Here is an 18393-nt window from a genome sequence, read left to right on the forward strand (position 1 = left end):
GAAATAAGGAGCTCTCTCTCGTAAGGTCATTTGCTGCACAGGCTCATCTGGGGTCTAATTGAATTAAGCAGGCCTCGAGGGGCCCCGGGCTAACCTGAGCGCTAATCTGTGGGCCATTATTTCCTGTTAACAGCACACTCCCTCTCTCCCACTGCCGACCCAGCTCCCTCCCTGTCTGCCAGCCCAAAGCATATGTGATTTAAAAGTTCACTCATTACAAACCCAAGCTGCTGTCTCCTGCGGGGATCAACCTTAAAAAACAGAATGAGGCTGATTTTTTTTTGCTTGTTTGTTTTTATCAGGGTCTCCTAATGAAGATGATGTCTTTAAGGCTCTGCGGAGGCGAGAGAGCAAATGTTTTCTGACAGAGGTATAATGATGATAGGGCTGGAAATTTTAAATCAGAGTCTTTTTCTGTCTGTATCAGTGACTTTAATCAGTTTTGTTTCAGTGGGCTTTTGTCAGAGTTGTAAGTTTATTAATAGGTGCTTTAACAAGTTTCCAGCTACACCTAAATATTGGAGGAAGACACTGAAATAAGTGTCTTTGTTCAGAAGCCCAGTGGAGAGATGTGCAGAGCAAATAATGTCTAATTCCTTTAATTTGTTGCGATACCATTATGGCTAAACTGTTGCTGGTAATTAACTGTAATAATAATGAATTTGAGACCCATTTCTAAAGATGCCTCCTGGACCAAGCCATTACCATTTTTTTAAACAGTTCAATTCAATTTTCTTTGCAGGAGTTAATCTCAACATTGTGCACGAGGATACCTATGACATTTGAACACCCTCAGATCTTATACAGTATGGAGGATGGATAATTAGCTCTCTGTGGCAGCGGGAAGCTAGAAGAATCTTTCAAAAATACAGCTGAAATGCTCGGATGTCCATCTCACCTGGTGTCATCCCACTCCGGGCTGAGTCCGGTCAAAGAACCGCGAGACTCTGAGACAAACTTGTAGACGACCAACAGGCAGTCTCGGCACAGCTGGACCAGCCTGCGACAGCACTGCAGCTCCTGGGGTGACACCACCTCACTGCTCTTGCTGAAGATGGTCTCCCAAGATGAACTGCAGAGCAGAGAGAAGTAGTTTAACACACACACACACACACACACATATATATATTTAAATTCTTCTTTTTCGCTTTAACTCATCATTATGAAGTCAATGTTGCTTGCACAATGTAATGACAGCGTTGTTGTTAAATTAGTTCCCTATAAGTCTTTGTCGAGCCGATTCGGTCTCCCTCCAGGCACAAAATTACCAGCTGGATGTCAATGGCATCTAAAAAGTATCATTTTAATGTACAGTGTCTAGTGTACGCATGATAACCACATACAAACACGCAGCCTTTCCCTCTCCATGCGTGCGTACACAGCGCAGACATACAGGAAGACAGACACACTGAGGGGGATAAAACAAATCCTGGTACAGTTAACCCCCTTTACAACCCCGGACATACCCCTGACTGTGAGAGAGCCTCAACAACTGAGGAACACAACCCCGGGGGGTACTTTTGATGTCTACCCCGTTTCACTTCTTGGGAGGTGGGGGTGGCTCCTCTGAAAGGGTTCAAAACAGTGTGCGTTTCCATTCTCTTCCTCAAAGTCGTTTTCAAAGCCTGTTGAATTCATCAGCAACAATAGCTGCGAGGCTGTTTGATTGTTGTTAAGTCCCTCAGATAAAATATCAAACAACAGACCGAGAGGAGGTTGCGGGGGGAGCGCTTCCCCTTGGATTTGGCGTGTGCTATCCGAGGTGCGCCGCTTCACTGTCTCCATGTGATATCAGGGCCCCCTGTTGGGTTCATCCGTGTTGGGGCCGTGGCCCGCTGTAGGGAGGGGCCAGACGATAGGCTAGCAAGCTAGCTGGATGATCCTGGGCAGGCTGTGATCAGACAAAAGCTGGACGGGGTGCAGCATGATGGGGGTGGCTGAGGCTAGGGTTGGCTAATCCTCATGAGCCACATGAGCCAATAGCCCTTCTGCCCAATCTCTCTGCTCTCTTTTTACCGTCTCTTTCTCACTCGGTCGCTCCTCCACTTTTTCTCCAGCCACACTTCCATAAAACGGGAGCTTTCACCAGGGAGCAGCACTTTTTGAAGGAATTCAACATGTTTCAACCACAGGGAACCAGGTCTAAATTAAGTTCTGGGGTAATTAGTTTAGCCCCCTAAAAGCCCTGGGAAGGTAGTATTTTCTGAAAGTTCAGGTCCTCTGGGGTTGGAGCTTGAAGCGATAAAAAATGTTTGATTGGTCGAGCACTCGGAGCGTTTTAGCCGGCCTGAGACTGACTGTGCGATCACACAGTAAAAATAAAAAAAATAAAATGTTTGCTTACTTTCAGAAATACAGCAGGAATTATCGGTTACTGTCTGTAAACGCCACGTTCAGACTGGGACAGACGGATGAGAAAAAGCGAGAGCAGAAGTGGTCAGTCGAGTGAATGAATAGAGGCTGTGTGTCCAGAATCATTACTACATATTATTTAGTACACCAGGAAGAGTTTCAGTGGATCCCCGTATACAGTAGTTTGAAAGGAAAGCTGCAATCAGTAGTGGAAGTCAAAATTCGATTTTAAACTGAAGGAGGGAGCAGAGTTATTGACTGTGGCAACATTTTAACGCACAAACAAACACACTCAGCCCTCCACACCTCTGCACCACGCTGCGGGGAAGATTTTGTGTGAATGGTCGGTGGACTGATTTGCATCATCTTCAGGGCTCTTCAAGACCCGAAACGTAGACAGCCATCGGTCAAATTCCTGCAAACAAAAGTTTGGAGTTGTCCAGCTGCTGTCTTTCTTCTCTCACTGCGTATCAACCCCTTAATCTCCATCACCTTCTCACTCTCCTCCCCAGTCTCCCTTAATTGAGAAGGGACAAATGGAGAACTTAGAGCAGCGACTTAGGTTACATCCTCTGAGCCCACTGCATCAAGAGAAAAGTCGCTGCTGAACAAGTGAACTGTAAGGAATATGGAAGGAAGGAGATGTGAGGAAGTCACACCTTTATCCCAGAAGAGACAAAGATACTGGCAGCCACCAGCGTTACCCCTCAGCCTCCTAGTAGATGCACCTATGGAATAAAAGTAGTAGGTGACTTCCTTCCTAAATGATTGCACTTGGAAAATGTTCAGCAGGTCGAGATCACTGAGATTCAAACAGATGAAAATTCAGTAACACTTGATAATATAACCCACGGCTAAGGGCATAATTCCTCTGTTATTAATGGAATTTCAATGTATTTTATTTGAAATTACAGCATAATTATAGTTACGAATACTTAAATGTAGGCACACTAGAATAAGGGGGTAACAAGTCAGGCTTTTACAGGAAACAAAATAATTGCACTGCAAGTAAAGTGTCTGACATGTCTCGTGGAATAAAAATGTATTTTCCCACTGTAGGTATGCGTGTCTACTTTTTGCGTGTTTAAGCAAGTGGAAACTGGACGGTGCGTCTTCCTGACATGATCAAGTGAGCTGTGACCGCAGTGATTCATCTTGTGAGGATTCATCTTCTGTCGCTTCAAGAAGCGTAGAAATAAATAAATAAAGGCACAATAAAACTTCAGAGTATCAGATAACAACCTAAAGTGAAGGAACTCAGAGGCCTTCACTCACCTTCCCCTGCTTCTGTCCCTCCCCTCGCTTTCTTCTTGCTCTCACCAGTGAAAAAGCCTTGATTAACAGCCCAGATTTGTGACCTGAATCTGCACCCTGTCTACAAAGACTAACATGTTTCTTTCATGCCCAAAAGCTTTCAGGAAAGTGCAGTTAGGTCTGGTTGGTCTGTCACTCATTCTCTGTCATTCAGCTGCCATTTCTTCCGCAGTCATACTGAAAGAAAATGGCAAATTGTCCCTGCTGTCAGTGAAACTGATATATTGATGAAAAATGGGCTTAAGGACATGAAGGAAATTGTGTAGTGCAAGAACCTCTAGTTATGGAGATGGAAGAGTGACATTATGCAATGAATAAAGTAAGTGTAATTGGCCTGCAGCGTAATCACTTGTTTGTGTTGTTTCTGAAGAATTAGACTCCCCGAACATTTCCATTCATTCAGGCGACTTCTTTTTGATAACACGGGCAATTTTTCAAAGTCTCTTTTTTAAGTCCTGATTTAAGTAATTGCTTACCGTCTAAGTTGATGTTACATTATAGGTACGAGGCTGGTTTCATTCAGAGGTGCGTAGATTCGTTTTTACTGATCATTTTTTTTCGCATGACCCCGGAGCACGCTCAGCTGAAAGAGCCATTTTAGCATCAGTGGAAATAATATCAGCAACAATTGTCTGTTTATCTCCGTTGCAGCACCGCTCTGTGTGCGTCTGCAATAAAACCTGCTTGTTGGATCCATGCACACAACCGACGTTTGACTTTGATATTTGGTGTGTATGCAGCCTTCAAGAGGTTGATCTTTTTAGTGTCCATTTAGAGAGAAATTACGCAGTGGATGGATGTCAGTAAATATAGATTTTCAACCTGAATTTTATTTCAATAAAAGATCCGATGTGTGATTTTAGTGATTCTGTGCAGAGATTTCTTCATCAATTAATTACTTCTTTTCTTTTTTGCTTCTGCAACTTATCTTCAAGTTGTTTCTGTCCATCCAGTCTCTTTCTAGGAGGTTTTCTACCTTGAAATATAAAATGGCACCAGGGTGGATGAGCTAGCTCGCTTCCAATAAGTTTGGGTGAAATGTAAAAATTTTCCAATTGACAATCGTCAGTCCAATAACCGACGACAGGCGATACACTTGCACATGCACAGACTTTTTGATGGACGGAGCAATGCAATCATGCACGGACTGATTTGCACGTTTAGAACACAGAAGAAGTCCAAACATGGACGAACGAATTGCCCAATTACAGACTGGAGGCGAAGGCGCAGATAGAAACGGACTGTTAGCTCAGCGAGGAGGTCGTAGGCGGCGAAGACGATCCACTGGTCTGGACAATGCATCTCCCAGTGAAGTCACGGAAATATCCTTGTATACCAGCCACAAGCACACCTCCAGGACGCATGTTCAACACCGCCGGTAATATTGTTAACCACCTCCGCAAACATTGCAGTAAACAGGAAACATGCTTGTTTTCCTGTCAAAGAATTTAAGTTTTGTTTGGAGGGAATGAAGCTACTCTTTGGATTATTCCTTTATTTATTTATTTGAGACTTAACGTTACATCGCAGCTGGAAGAGACGATTTTTAACTTGTTGTTTGGTCGAGTGTGTCAGACAGATAAACACTGGATCGGCCTGTAAACAGGGTACAGCAGAAAAAAGAAGCCAGTTTGTCTTTGTTTCCCTCCCCACCATTGTGTGTTTTGTTATTTAAATAAAACGCTTTTTTCTGAACATTGGCTACTGCTGTTCTTTCTTTCTGTCATGAGTTTGAGTAAATGAATCGCTGCTACGTTTGGGCGCACTCTGAGGAGGGTGCCGTTAAAACAGCGGTATTATTTATTTCTGTTGACTGCTTCAACCAACATTATCAACAAACTTACTTAAATAAATAAATGTTCCTTGTAAAACCCGTCGACGACAGTCGATATATTCGCCCAAACACCCAAACTTACCTACCAATAACTCCTTTGTCATTCTAAGGCCTCAGTCACAGCAGAGTAAAAATAGGACAGCAGCCTCCGACAAACACTACAGACTGATCGCATTGAATTTCTTTGCTGGCTGGGATCCACTGTAAGCAGTTGCGTTGACAAACTGGTTGCCCAGAGGTTCAGTGTGCAGAAACCTCAAACTCAGTCTTTAGAAGCACAGGTCACCTGGTGTGAGGCAGCCACAAGCTTTGCAATTAATTTCCATTTAATTTATAAACACAGAAGATTATTGTGACCAGCTGGAGTCAAAGAGCGAAACTCCACTCCATGAAATAATGAAACATTTATGGCAGAACTTTTACTGTAATTTGCACAAAGTTTAACACCGTAAAGCATTTCTTATTTTGCACTCAAGATGCGAGTGATAGTTGCCGCGTTGAGTGTTTATTCCTTTGGAAGGAGAGGGAAGGAGTCTGTAATTCACACAGCTGGATGTCTCAAAGCTGTGAGCAAAAAATCCCCAAACTTTGGCTCTGTGGTTTCGCTTTTTTACTCAGGCTTTCGAGCCAGGAGCATTTCCAGAATATTTTAAATGGAGCGGCGAGAATGCAGCAGGGGAGCCACAGGAAATCAGAATATTCAGTCAGAAATATTTAATAAGTGTGAAAAACTGGTGTAGCTCTAAATCCTGTTGCAGATTTACTATGTGAAAAGTGAAGCTGCATAAGAATGTTAACATGTTGTTGTTTGCAAAGTGAAAAAAACAGTGATTTAGGTAAGAAGCCGTGTCTGTCTGTTTTGCAATAGGTGTATCACAGTTAATTGTGGCATTATCGCAAACACATTACACAGAAATGCCAACTTGACTCTGTTTAATCAAACAGCTCAAAGCATCAAAGTCGGTTTGATGACAGCGACTGACTGCGACTGGTCCCAGAACTGCTCCCATCTTTGAAGCAATTTCAGAGACCAGTTGACTGCACACAGTTGCAACAACTGTGGCCGAACCCAGTCCATCACCTGGCTCCGACTGGACCTACCCGGTGTTGGAGAAGCAGTTCCACATGCCCTGGCCGTGGCTCCACAGCAGCCTGTTGAAGACGCGATTAAAAAGCCGGTAGAGGTGAAGGCTCTCCACGTCCGGCTCCTTCCAGATCCGCTGCAGCACTGAGCGCACATTGGTACGTACAATGTCCAGCACCTGAGTGATGGAGAGAGTGAGCGGGAGTTGGGGATGAAAAGGACAGAGAGGCTCAGGCTTGAATGGGAACATGAGGGAAAAGTAATGCTACACCTGTCATTTCTTTTCTCCTTCGTTTTTTAATCTCACCTTAAAATCAGCAATGACGGAGGCCAACACAGAGAGCAAACTTGCAATCGCATATATACACATAATGTGCATAAAGAAAGATAAAAATGATTTGAGCGGGTTTATCTCCGGATTCAGGCCTGTGGACTCGTGCAAGACTGCATGCAGAGACATGCAGCCTATTTCTCATTTGTGTGCTTTTAAGGCTCTTCTACAGGCAGGACACAAAGTGCCGGGGCAGACAGTGGAGAGCACGGCAGAGGACTAATTGCTGCACCAACGTCAGTCTTGGAGATAAGGTGTCAGAAGTTCCCGGGCGGTCTAAGGACACCTGCGCCAGCCTTCCGTCATCCCTTCTTCGTTTTCCCATCCCTCCCCACCTCGCTGACTTCTCTTCCTTCCTTTTCTTTCTCTTTTCACCCCGCTCAGAGTGCAGCACTGTGGCTCTTTTGACTTTGATTCCTCGCTCCTCATTACTGAAGTGCCCATCGGACGGTGTGTGTGTGCATGTGTGTTTGGGATGCGAAGAGGCAGATTTCCCAACAGCAATATGAGGCGAGTGAGACATGCATACACACTCAGCCAAACTGATAGATGAGTAAACACACACAGATATGTTTTGGTATGGTAATCAGATAGCAGAGCGGTGGGCGCTATGTTCCTGACCTCTGCCTGCTGCTCATTAGGCTGCTCCACTCCAAATAAAGCATCAGCTCGCACCACCGCAGCCCACAACACGGCCAAGCGCAGTTGTGCAGAAAGCACTGGCTGAGAGATCACATCATTACTGACACGCCTACTGGATGCCATTACATGTCTTGTCCCCTCTTGTGTTTTGTTTACATCCTATTTGGTGTGTCTGCCTCTCACTGTCTGACATGGTAATGATCTTCATGCTCGTCTTATTTTTTTCTCTCGCTCTCTGAAGTTTGATTTCGAGGTTATTTTTCGTGCTTTAAAAGTTGTACAAAAGCTTTCAGAGAAACAGGTAGGAGAGGTGACATCTTTGTCACATTCGCCGGTTTTAACAACGTCCATTCTGTACAAGGTGACAGCGCAGACCCGGCGCCGGCAAGGGCAGGCAATTTATGCAGGTGGCAAAAGAAAAACGGGGATCTTTTTGTTTTACAGTTCCAGGATTAACATATCCAAGAATGACGCCAGTGTGTGAGGCACTGATTAGTATTTTGACGAGTATTTTTAAAAAGTTCTAATAACTAGACAAAGATCAGGTTTTGGGACGTTGCTCTCTGGAATTCAAAAGTCCACATTTCCGTCTGTCTTTGCAGATGGAAAAAAAAGCTACAACTTTATTTTTTATAACCTCTTTTTTGCAACCGTCTCTTGTTGTTTGCTGGGATTGCCTTCTTGTCTGCTCCCAAAAGCAGTGATACTCAGTTGGCCCTAAATCCACCAGAAAGTGACAATTTGAAACAAAACAACGGGAGCTGATACAGACCTGGAGCCAAACTGTTCTATGAATGACGAGTCAGGTGACCTCGCTCAGATCTCCTGAAATGTGGACGTCTGCACAGATTAAGAGGTTTGGTGTAAAAAAGCCCATTTGCGACTTTTTCGTATATGTATTTCTGGGAGTTCCTTTCTCAAGGTGCAAAATACGTAAGCGCACAAACTGATTTAGTAACCTTTACTTTTACTGGTAGTTGCACCTATTTTTATCTTTTTTTACTGACACGAACAAACTGGGCCTGGGTTTAGGAAACAGCGCAACCTTTGCTTGCTCTCACATGCCATTTCACATCTGGCTCTAACACTCACCTTCCGCTGTTTGGTTGAGTCCAGCTTCACCAGCCAGTAGGAGGCGACCTTTGGTTTATGATATTTCCAGTTATCCAGAATCTGTGGAAGAAAAGTAGGAGTTAACAACTGAAAGGTAACCTTAAAACCTGCTACAGATTACCTGCAGAGAAGTGCAATTATTAATAACAGCCTCTGCATCGTTCCAACAAAAAACAAACCAAAACAGACTACATTGCTACTGCTGTCTCCCAGTAGCAGTCCATCATACCTCGGGGTTATTACCGTGTGTTAAAGGGCAGTTACTGTGCTGTGCAGTTCAGTCACAATAAGAAAGCATACGAGGCCAGGAATACACCTCCAGGGGGAAACAGATGCACCTTTTTGACTCCAGGGCAGGCGGGTCTTGGTCAAACTTATTCTGTAGAGATTCCCTGTCCTCATTAAGATACTATACAACAACTTATCACTGCCAAGTTAAAGAGTGCAGTGCCAGAGAACAGTTAAACCTGCACTTTTACAGTACTTTAAAACTGAGAGAGTATCTCAGAAAAGCTGTAAATAAGAAAAATGCACATAAAATATATCATTTACATGTAGCACAAAAGAGTTATAATGATAATAGATTTTTTACAGGTTATGACCCTGTGAGTCAAAAACCCTGGATGTGTTGTTATGCTCAAAAGCTGTCCTGGATATTGCAATGCACAAGCTCCCACTGCCAGCATTACTGTGTGACTAAAGGCACTGTTATTGTTGTCATGTTGACACAGTCTACATCTCCCCACTGGTGCACATACCTCACACGTATCGTGCTAGATCCCCTGCAAACACTGCTGCCATCGGGAAGCTGCAGCGCAAACTTTATGTGTACACACACACTCACACACACTCACGCTCAGAGTTGGGTTTCCATCATTTCAGAGGACATTACGTTGACTTTCCTTTACATTTACCCCGTCTATTACCTCTTGCCTGCCCCTGTCACCCTAACATTAAACCAAGTCTGCAGTTAAACTTGGACAATTTGCATTTTTATCCCCAAAAGAGAGACGAGTCCCCACAGTGTGACAGTATAAACATCTATTGCCCCCCACCCCCTACACGAGTAACACATGTACACACCGTACACAGACAAACCAATGCAGCAAATAATTTGTTCACATTCTAGAAAGTTGCTTGTTTACTTGTTTAGCTTTCTCTCTCAGTAAGAACCCAACAAACAAGGTGAGAAATTGGTTACCGCAGCACATCTAACGCTTCTTACGTTTTGGGTCTTTTTTTGTCTGGTAAGCTGCGTGCTCATTTGTCACAATGTGTTTTGTACAGGCACAAATTACCCTCAATTTCATCTTTTTATTGGTTCCAACGCCGGCAAAAGAGACGGTTCTGAATGAAAGATAAAGGAGCCAATTACACGGATACAAACACATCATTAGCCCAATTAGACCCAAGTTTAAATCACGGAAAGCAAAAAACGCCAAAGATTGTTTTCATGCCAAGTGAACACTCGTTTTCTCCTGAGGCAAAGAGTCAACAGTACAGGTGCAGCTGTTCGTCTGCGTTTCCACGGCGCTCTCATTAGGGTTCGTTAACAGTACAGGTGTGGCGGTAATTGTCTCCCACAACCCTGACACACCCAGATGTTACCCACACAGACACACACGCACACATTTTGCTTTAAGGTGTTTGTGTGAGGCCACTAATAAGGTGCTGGTGGCTCGCCCTAACAACAACAAAAAATGCTGTTAATTTTTCAAGAATTGTCACTTGTTTGTCCATTTTTACATGACTTACCTCAACATAATGAGCATTTAACTTTTGACATTTAATAAAGTGCCTGTCTGACCTCTCACATGATGGCCCAATTTATTTATTTTTTAACGTAGGCCTTGCTTGGATCCAGACCAACACTACATTTGCTTCTGTCGTTGTTACTTTATTGCATTTTAAGAATGTGGTTACTTTGCTTGATATATTTGTAAGTTTTATCCTCGAGCTTTGCATGGTTTGCATTTTATTACCTGGCTTGTGTAACTCTGTTTGAGAAACTATTATTATTGTTACTATCATTTGGAAAATGTGTGTATTAATCTCAATCTTTAGCTACCTGCACACAGATGCTGATTGTTTTAACAGATATTTAAAGAAAACAAAAGTATCCTTCATTGACCACTATTTTAAGTTCCTAACTCCTAGGTTTAGCTTTATGAGCCAATTTCTTTACGTAAATTTGAGTAATAATTTGTAGCACAATCACACCTGTGAAAACACGAACACACCGGGATGTCCAGGCCTGACCAGAAGCAGAGGAGGAACTGATTGATACAAAGGGGCAGTGGGGAATAGCGCGGGGCGGTAAACTGTTCGACAGGTTGCTGCTGGGGTCGTTTGAAAGACAATGGGAACCGAGCCAGAGCAGACAGGCTATTGTGAGGGAAGTGAGGAGGTCACTTTTAGTTAGGCTGCACAGTGACCGCACCTGGTCACAGAGGGGCTCTGGGAATACCGCGAGTCTGGACTCCCGCTCGACACTACTCCGTGTTGTCTTCCACTTTATTTTTCTTACACGCAAAAATAACCTTTTGATTATTTTGTGAATTATTTTCACATTTTGCACAATGGCGATCCTTGACTCACCTCGTCCAGCACACCCTCGGCCTCCTCTTCAGTTTTGCCCGGAAACCTAATCCTCATGGCGGTGAGCACTGCCAGGGTCTGACGCACCAGCTCTGCCTCCTGCTCTTTACTCCTCAGATTTATCAACGGATCGCCCTGCACACACGTAAAGGCAAAGCATTAAAACTCGACAAAAAAAAACAGCTTTTAATTTATAATATTGTGTAATCGGATGTGTTTATTAGGCCTAAAAAAATCGGGGGCATTACCAGATTATTTCTGTTATAATTACTCATTACTTAATGGTATTATGTTCTTGAACGTGACGAGAAAATTCTATTTTTGTTTTATTATCACATTTTGAGTTCTTCGGAGTTGCACTTGAATATATTAAGTTTTTAGCATTTATACATAATGACTAATGTATTTATACTGCTCACATTTTATATATGTGTTATAAATATATTATCAGTTATTATTTATTTCTATTTATCACAGTAAATTTAGCTTGAGATTTATGTGCTGCCAGTTTCACCAATAAATTTTGCTCCCGCCTGAGTTTCCGTAACGTTCAAAATAAGCTCAGTGAAATACAGCTCATTATGCTACAGCAGCGTATTCACTGCTAAACCTATATTTAGTTTCCTGTGCAGTTGAAGCTCGAGTGTGCAAGATGGAGAAAAACTGGGTGAAATTAGTGGATCTCATGTCATTTCGTATTCACGTGGAAGGACATTACGTGTTGTGGTGCTTGCTATGGCCTCTTTCAGGATGAAGGCTTTCCACTTTGTTCTGCTCTCAATGCCAAAACTCATTCGGCTCTATTTTATTTGATTCCACTGCATCCAAAGGTTACCAGGGCACTTTAAAAAAGGAAGGGGAATGGAGGAGACAGGTGGAAAGCAACAGATGGCAACATAATAGAAGGTTATTGTTGTGGGCTCCAGCGGGCCTATACAGTATTGACCGGACTGTTTAAACGATACTAAGCGGGTCTGGGTACAATATGTCAGAAAGGGTGAAAAGGGTAACGATATGATGGAATACGCACCTCCATCTTTAGTGATAAAGCTGTAGAGTAATTCTCGATTGTTTATTTTAATCCTAGCTGGAGCATTTTAGAACATTTCTTGTGACTGACAACTCGCGACATATTCTGAAGTCTAACCCTACTTTGCGTGCGTGCGTTGAGTATCTTACTATATTGGAGTGGATGGTCCCCAGGCTGTTGCTGTGAGGCACCCGGTGAGCGGAGCCGCTGCGGCTCAGCGAATGCGAGCGGAGCGTGGCGGAGCTCGGCCTGACGAGGGGTGGGGCCACGGGAACCGTAGGGGAAGGCCTGGTGGACAACGCCCGCACTTCATTTGGCGACGACAGGGAGGCGATGGAACGAGGGCACGAGATGGAGCGCCGGATTGGCCCAGAAAGCGACGGTGACGCGGACGGGGCAGTGCTCGTTTTGAGCGACTTGATTGGAGGTTTCCAGTGCATGCGGCCTGTAGAGAAACAGAAGAGACGGAAAGAGTAGTGGGGGAGGAGCTCACTGACTCGCTGTCACACTTCGGTTTCTTCTCTTCAGCCTGTCTCAGTGCCGCCGTCACTGTCAGGCTCTCTCCTCTGGTTTCTATCTGTCTCCGGGTGGCTTTGGAGATGAAGTGTGGCATTAAAACTCCCACAGCTGCACTCTGGCACACTGGCCCAGTGATCCACTGTGTGTGTTATTAACAACCGCAGCATGTGTAGCCAAAACCAGAAACTAAACATTAGTCCTGTCTGGTTTGGGGATGGATTAAAGAGCATGCCTCTGTCTGTCTCACACACACACACACACACACACACACACACACACACACACACACACACACACACACACACACACACACACACACATTAGATGAACACATGTACACAGATGGAAAATGAAGTAGAAAACCCACAGTGACACTTTCTATCACCCTTGAAACTCTTCCAGTTTGTCCACTAGCCAGTGTATTAGTGTGTGCTTTCTGCTGGTGCACTGTGTGTGTGTCTGACACCAAGTGTGCACACAAGTATGGGTGTGTTTGCGTGTGTCCATGTCGCCGCTAACCCTTCTGAGGATCGGCCATTGCCAAATGAGAGCATTATGTGGCTTAGCCGTAGCAGTCCTTTGGTGGCTTGGTATGGAGTAGGGCTTGGCAAGGTTGCCGTCTCTCTCTGCACACACATGCACACACACACATCCGTAGACGCTTTGTCCAAAAGTTGGGCTTTTTCATGGCTTTGTCCTTTACTTTGTAACAACTAGAATGAGCTCATGCAAGGGTCCTCTTTTTTTCTGGACTGGCAACCCATAATGCAACCAGGGATTTTTTTTTCTTTCCTTCCAAGGTCGCCACATAGGCTGCAGTGAAAGCTGCTCCCTTTCTCACTTCTGAGGGCTGAAAGTGAGTTGATGTATGCGACTTATGTGAAATTGAAGGAATGCTTGAGACTTATCACTCTAACTATAAAATAGACTATTTCAGCATTAAACTCAAGGTGTTTTCAAGGTGCACAACAAAGTCCTTTTTCTCTTTCTATAAAAATTCCTCCTTCTCTTCATCTCTGCCTCTGCTTTCACCTTCTATTCACTGGAACTGCACTGGTCAGGACACTTTTCTTCCCTCAAGTGCTTTTCAGCGCTGCAGCATTTGTGTATGTGTAGGTCCACGATTGTGAGACGTCTTTAGTGTGAGCAGCTCGGCAACAAAGATCCACGTTCGTCAAGTCACAGGCCACGGTCACTCTGCTTAGGCTTTAATTAGGCGACGAGAAGGCTGATGAACACCTGTTCGCAGCACTTGCCAACTCAAACCACCAAACCTGACCTGCTTTGTTATTGAAGAGCGTGCACCACAGATGCTAATCAAATCAGCAGTTCTCGGCATTTGTGTGTGTCCGTGTAACTGGAAATGGGAATTTGCAAGTCTAAACGTGCTTTTTCACATGTTGATAAATTTGAAAGATACACCAGTGGGTGCACTGCGAAGCAAGTTCAACCTAACCAGGCTTTCCTTGGGTCAGCTGGCTTCACAAAACCTAAAATCCCAGTCACCGCCTTAAAAAACTTTCTTTGTTAAATTTGTGCGCTCACATAAAAGGGCGAGATTAACGCGTCACTCGACTCTTCCCTTGCAAAGTCCTCACCCCAATCCGAGAAATTATGAGAGGAATGGATGTTAGAGCAGAACATAAAAATACAACACTGTTGCTGCAAATAAGATTAGAGAGTAACGCTGCAGAAATTCACTTCTTTTGAAATCGCGATCATCACAGGAGCACCAAGAGCGGTAAAATAAATATACCAACTTGAGTTAATATATTTATTTTAGAGCTCTCGATGCATTCCTAATGCGACAGCTGCACATTAGAGCCCTGCAACTTTAAAGTGCATCCATTTAAACATTAAAGCTTACTCGCTTTGTTTAGCTCTGACACTCTCCTGTGGCCTAATAAAGAAGACGCTAAAATCACTTTAGTGAAATCCATTTCACCGATTGTACAGATAAAAAACCTACCAATGTATCTGATCAAAGATACATTAGCTGGCTTTGTAGGTTCTTTCCTAATCAGTGCTCTATTAGTTGTTATTGGGACACTATGAAAGAGCCAAGCATAAAAACATTCATGCATTATGCAAACATTTCTGTGACTGAATGAATGTACAGGACAGTATAACCAATGTAAAGCACAGTTTTCTCACTGCACAGTTTCAACTGGTGGTGCTACGGCTCAACAGGTTGCATATATAATAAAAAACATATTCATATAGTTTAAAAGAAACAGCCAGTGAAAAGGTGATTTTGAACTGAAACTCTGAACATAATCTTCTCTGGACCAGGTGATGCTTTCAGTATCAGTTACTATGGTGATCTACGAGGTAAAAAGAGAGCCACCTCTCTGAAATCTGTCTTAAAGCTCAATATAGCTCGCTAATCAATTAATCTCTCTTTGCAGTACATTGTATTCTAATTTTTGCCTCATAACTTTTGCACTGTCCACTTCCTGCTGTGACAAAACAAATTTCCCACGTGTGGGACTAATAAAGGTTATCTTATCTTATCTTATCCCTCAGGCTGCGTATCGTATGTCCTGAAATTCTAAGTGCAAAGGTCAGGACATACATGTCAGCTTTGTTATACATTATACATTAGTCCCACTGTATGATTCCAGTCTGACTATGACAGAGACTGAGATGTAAAGTAAATCCTGACAGAGCTGAAATTCAAACACAAAATATTAAAAATGTGCAAATATGTAGGCGTGCGACTGTTCACATTCACAAATCTCAAAAACAAGGTTGTTTTAGCAATTAGGGTAATGCTCGTAATCAGACGGCTTCAGCTGAAAGAGGAAGAAATAAACAAACGGCAGAAAGAAAAGAGACGACTGAGAAAAGGGGAAGCGAGCGCAGAAGAAAGTAAACAAGGACAGATAACAGCTCCCTTTCTGTGGCGTTTGCATGTTCTCTCCAGGTACTCGGCTTCCTCCAAACACATGCAGTTAGTGGGGTTTAGGTCAAGTGATGATTCTAAACTGCCCATAGAGGTGAATGTGAGTGCAAATGGTTGTCTGTCTCTGTGTGTTAGCCCTGGTGACCTATGACCACGATAAGGACGAGCGGATGGATGGCTGCTTTCTGCATTAAACACGCTCTTAGACAACCTGCTCCTCTACCTGAGCGCTCAGCCAAGTTCTTCTCCTTGCTCTCGCCAAGGTCGTAGGAAACTTTCTTTTCCCCTCGCTTCTCTCCACTTCTTCTTCCTCCCGCCTTCCTCCTCTCCTCCTCCTCTTCCTCGTCTGAAGAGGAGCAGGAGTTATCGGCGCTGCTGCCGCTGGTGAAGTCGGCCAGGTAGTCTGGTCGCTGACGTCTTGGAGTCTGACTGCATTCTGGCATGCCGGTCAGGGGCTGGCAAGAGTACACAGATACAGGACGTATTTACACTCATACTATAGAGTAGAGTAGTATACATACATTCATAATTATACAGGAAAAAAAGAAAGACAGTTCACACATGGATACACACTCTTGCACACATAAACATCTTTTTTGCTTTTATCCTCCTGGGACGCTGCACTGAATTTATTTGCTTTTTAAAACCAAACCATCCAAAATGACCTCATTTTGGGAAAGCGTCCTCCTTCCAAAGGTCTGCGCCTCCACCAGAAGCTCACAAGGACAAAAGTGCAACGAGATAAACACACACACATAAATATGAAGATGTTGAGACGTTGTCAGCCTCGCCTCACCCAAAGCTCATTACCATCTGTCACTGGGAGACCTGCCGGTGACACGGCCGGCCCGCATGCCCACACCTGTGCACGTAATTGCAGCCTCATTATGCACAAATACACAATCGCACACCTTCGCTGCTTTCTAAGCTGTCCCTATAAAAAGGAACATGGCTGGCTTCACGCGCAGAACAAATGTGGCCTGATTAGACACGTAAAGGTCGAGTTTAAAGTGAAGCAGCTTTTTGTAAATGCTGTAAATTTTTTTCTTTAACTAGTTTAATAAATTTGTTTGTGCAAATGAAAAAGCGAGAGCTCTGGAAACTTTTAAGAGCGCCTTTGACACCAACTTGCTGCTGTAATATCTGCTTCTGTAAGTATTTTCACCTAAACGTTCAGCTGTGATGCTTCACAGACGCAAGCTTTCTTTTGTTGCTTTGGTTTGTTTTACTTTTTGAGTTTATTAAATTTAGTGTGTGGAAAAGGACACGCTGAAAGCATTAATAAAGCATTTACACATCTGTTATTCAACAGTCAGCTCGGGCAATGCTGTCAGCCCACCCAAATTAATGGGCAGGAAGTGATCAGGGCTTACACAGCCACTGCTGGGTAGTTGTGTGGGTGAGTGATGGAGGATAGAGACAGAGAGAGATTAAATACATGAGAGGAGAATAAAAGGGAAGATGGGAACATCAGATTGATGGGCTGAGAAATAAAGAGGAGGACAAGGTGAATCTGAGTATGGCAGATTCAGAGAGGAGGCACTGAATAGATGGAGAGAAACGGAAATGAACATGGAGAGAAAGGGGCTCTTACAAGAGGACAGAGAGAAAAGGATGCGAGGACAGACGGTGAATAAACAGTGGAGGGTAAAGACAAAGGGAGAGCCCTGAAAGGATGAGATGAGAGAGAAAATGTGTAAAGAGAGACGTGGGAGTGACTGGGTAAAAGCAAGTGATGAGCTGAGGAGAGATGGTGACACGATAAGAGCCAACTGTGATGAGCTATATGTCAAAATTAGCAGAGTTGGGAGTAAGAAAGAGCAAAGAAAGTCAATAAGAGGAAAAAGGGGACGAAAACCCGAGGACACTTGCTCGCTTTCTTTGTGCCTTCCCGCTTCTCTTCTTCTCCACCTTTTGTTCTCTCTCCGCCTGAACATTTTTCCCCAGCAATAACAAACCTAGCTTTGTTTCCTTCCCTCAGAAATCCTGTTCCTAATCCCTCTGCCTCGCTCCTCTTTTCTGGCTTTCGCACACTCGTCGGTTCAGTTTCACCAGATGGCTCGAGAGCGCTACACCCCAAGGAGCGAATCTATCCGTCACAGCGTTTTCTTTCCCTTCCTCTCGATGTCTCTCTCCGCGCGCTCGCTAACATCGAAATTGACGGGGCCCAAATTAATTTGGACAACAGCGATTGTGTCTGAACAAGTCCTCATTCCAGCTAAGGCCTCTCTAATGTGGCGCTGAACTGCCCTGTCGAGTCCCTAACACGCTCTAAGTGTTCCAGCCAATTTAGCTCTCGAATGAGGGATGGATGTAGATGTGCAGGAAGAGAAAGGGATGGAGAGGTGAAGGGAGGAGAGTGAAGCAAGGTGATGGAGGGAGTAATGTGCTGTCGTGGGAAATCGAGGGGGCGTATAGGTGCATGTGACAGAGAGAAAGAGGAAAAAGGGGGAGATAGACAGAAAGAAAGATAGCAGGGAGAGAGTGAGAGAGACAGCCTGACAGCTCTCCCCTAAGGGAGTTGGGTCTTTTCTTTGGGCCTCTATCTGATTCTTTTCTTTTCTTCCTAACCCAAGACCCCCTCCTCTTTATTTTTCTGAATCACGTCCTATGTGCTTTCCGTGGGCGTTAGCTCTAGGCATTTGACTACCTGCCACCCTCTTCCCTCCCT

The 18393-nt window shown here is 44.0% G+C and overlaps 2 protein-coding genes across 4 annotated transcripts in view; one reads left to right on the forward strand and one right to left on the reverse strand.

Moving 5' to 3' along the window:
- The window catches only part of spata1 (spermatogenesis associated 1), a 327756-nt gene that overhangs the window by 189377 nt on the left and 119986 nt on the right, over window positions 1-18393 (forward strand). The window lies entirely within an intron of this gene.
- Window positions 1-18393, reverse strand: part of ttll7 (tubulin tyrosine ligase-like family, member 7) — an 83941-nt gene that overhangs the window by 6628 nt on the left and 58920 nt on the right. For all 3 annotated transcript variants that reach the window (XM_026193851.2, XM_026193854.2, XM_026193852.2), the window contains exons 15-20: window positions 15946-16177; window positions 12448-12743; window positions 11269-11403; window positions 8650-8730; window positions 6602-6762; window positions 899-1072 (exon numbers count right to left, since the gene is read on the reverse strand). In XM_026193851.2, the coding sequence (XP_026049636.1) occupies window positions 899-1072; window positions 6602-6762; window positions 8650-8730; window positions 11269-11403; window positions 12448-12743; window positions 15946-16177 (1079 nt within the window). The remainder of the gene's footprint in view (window positions 1-898; window positions 1073-6601; window positions 6763-8649; window positions 8731-11268; window positions 11404-12447; window positions 12744-15945; window positions 16178-18393) is intronic.

The sequence above is a fragment of the Astatotilapia calliptera genome, chromosome 15, assembly GCF_964374335.1.
Source record: "Astatotilapia calliptera chromosome 15, fAstCal68.1, whole genome shotgun sequence".
Classification (NCBI taxonomy): Eukaryota; Metazoa; Chordata; class Actinopteri; order Cichliformes; family Cichlidae; genus Astatotilapia; species Astatotilapia calliptera.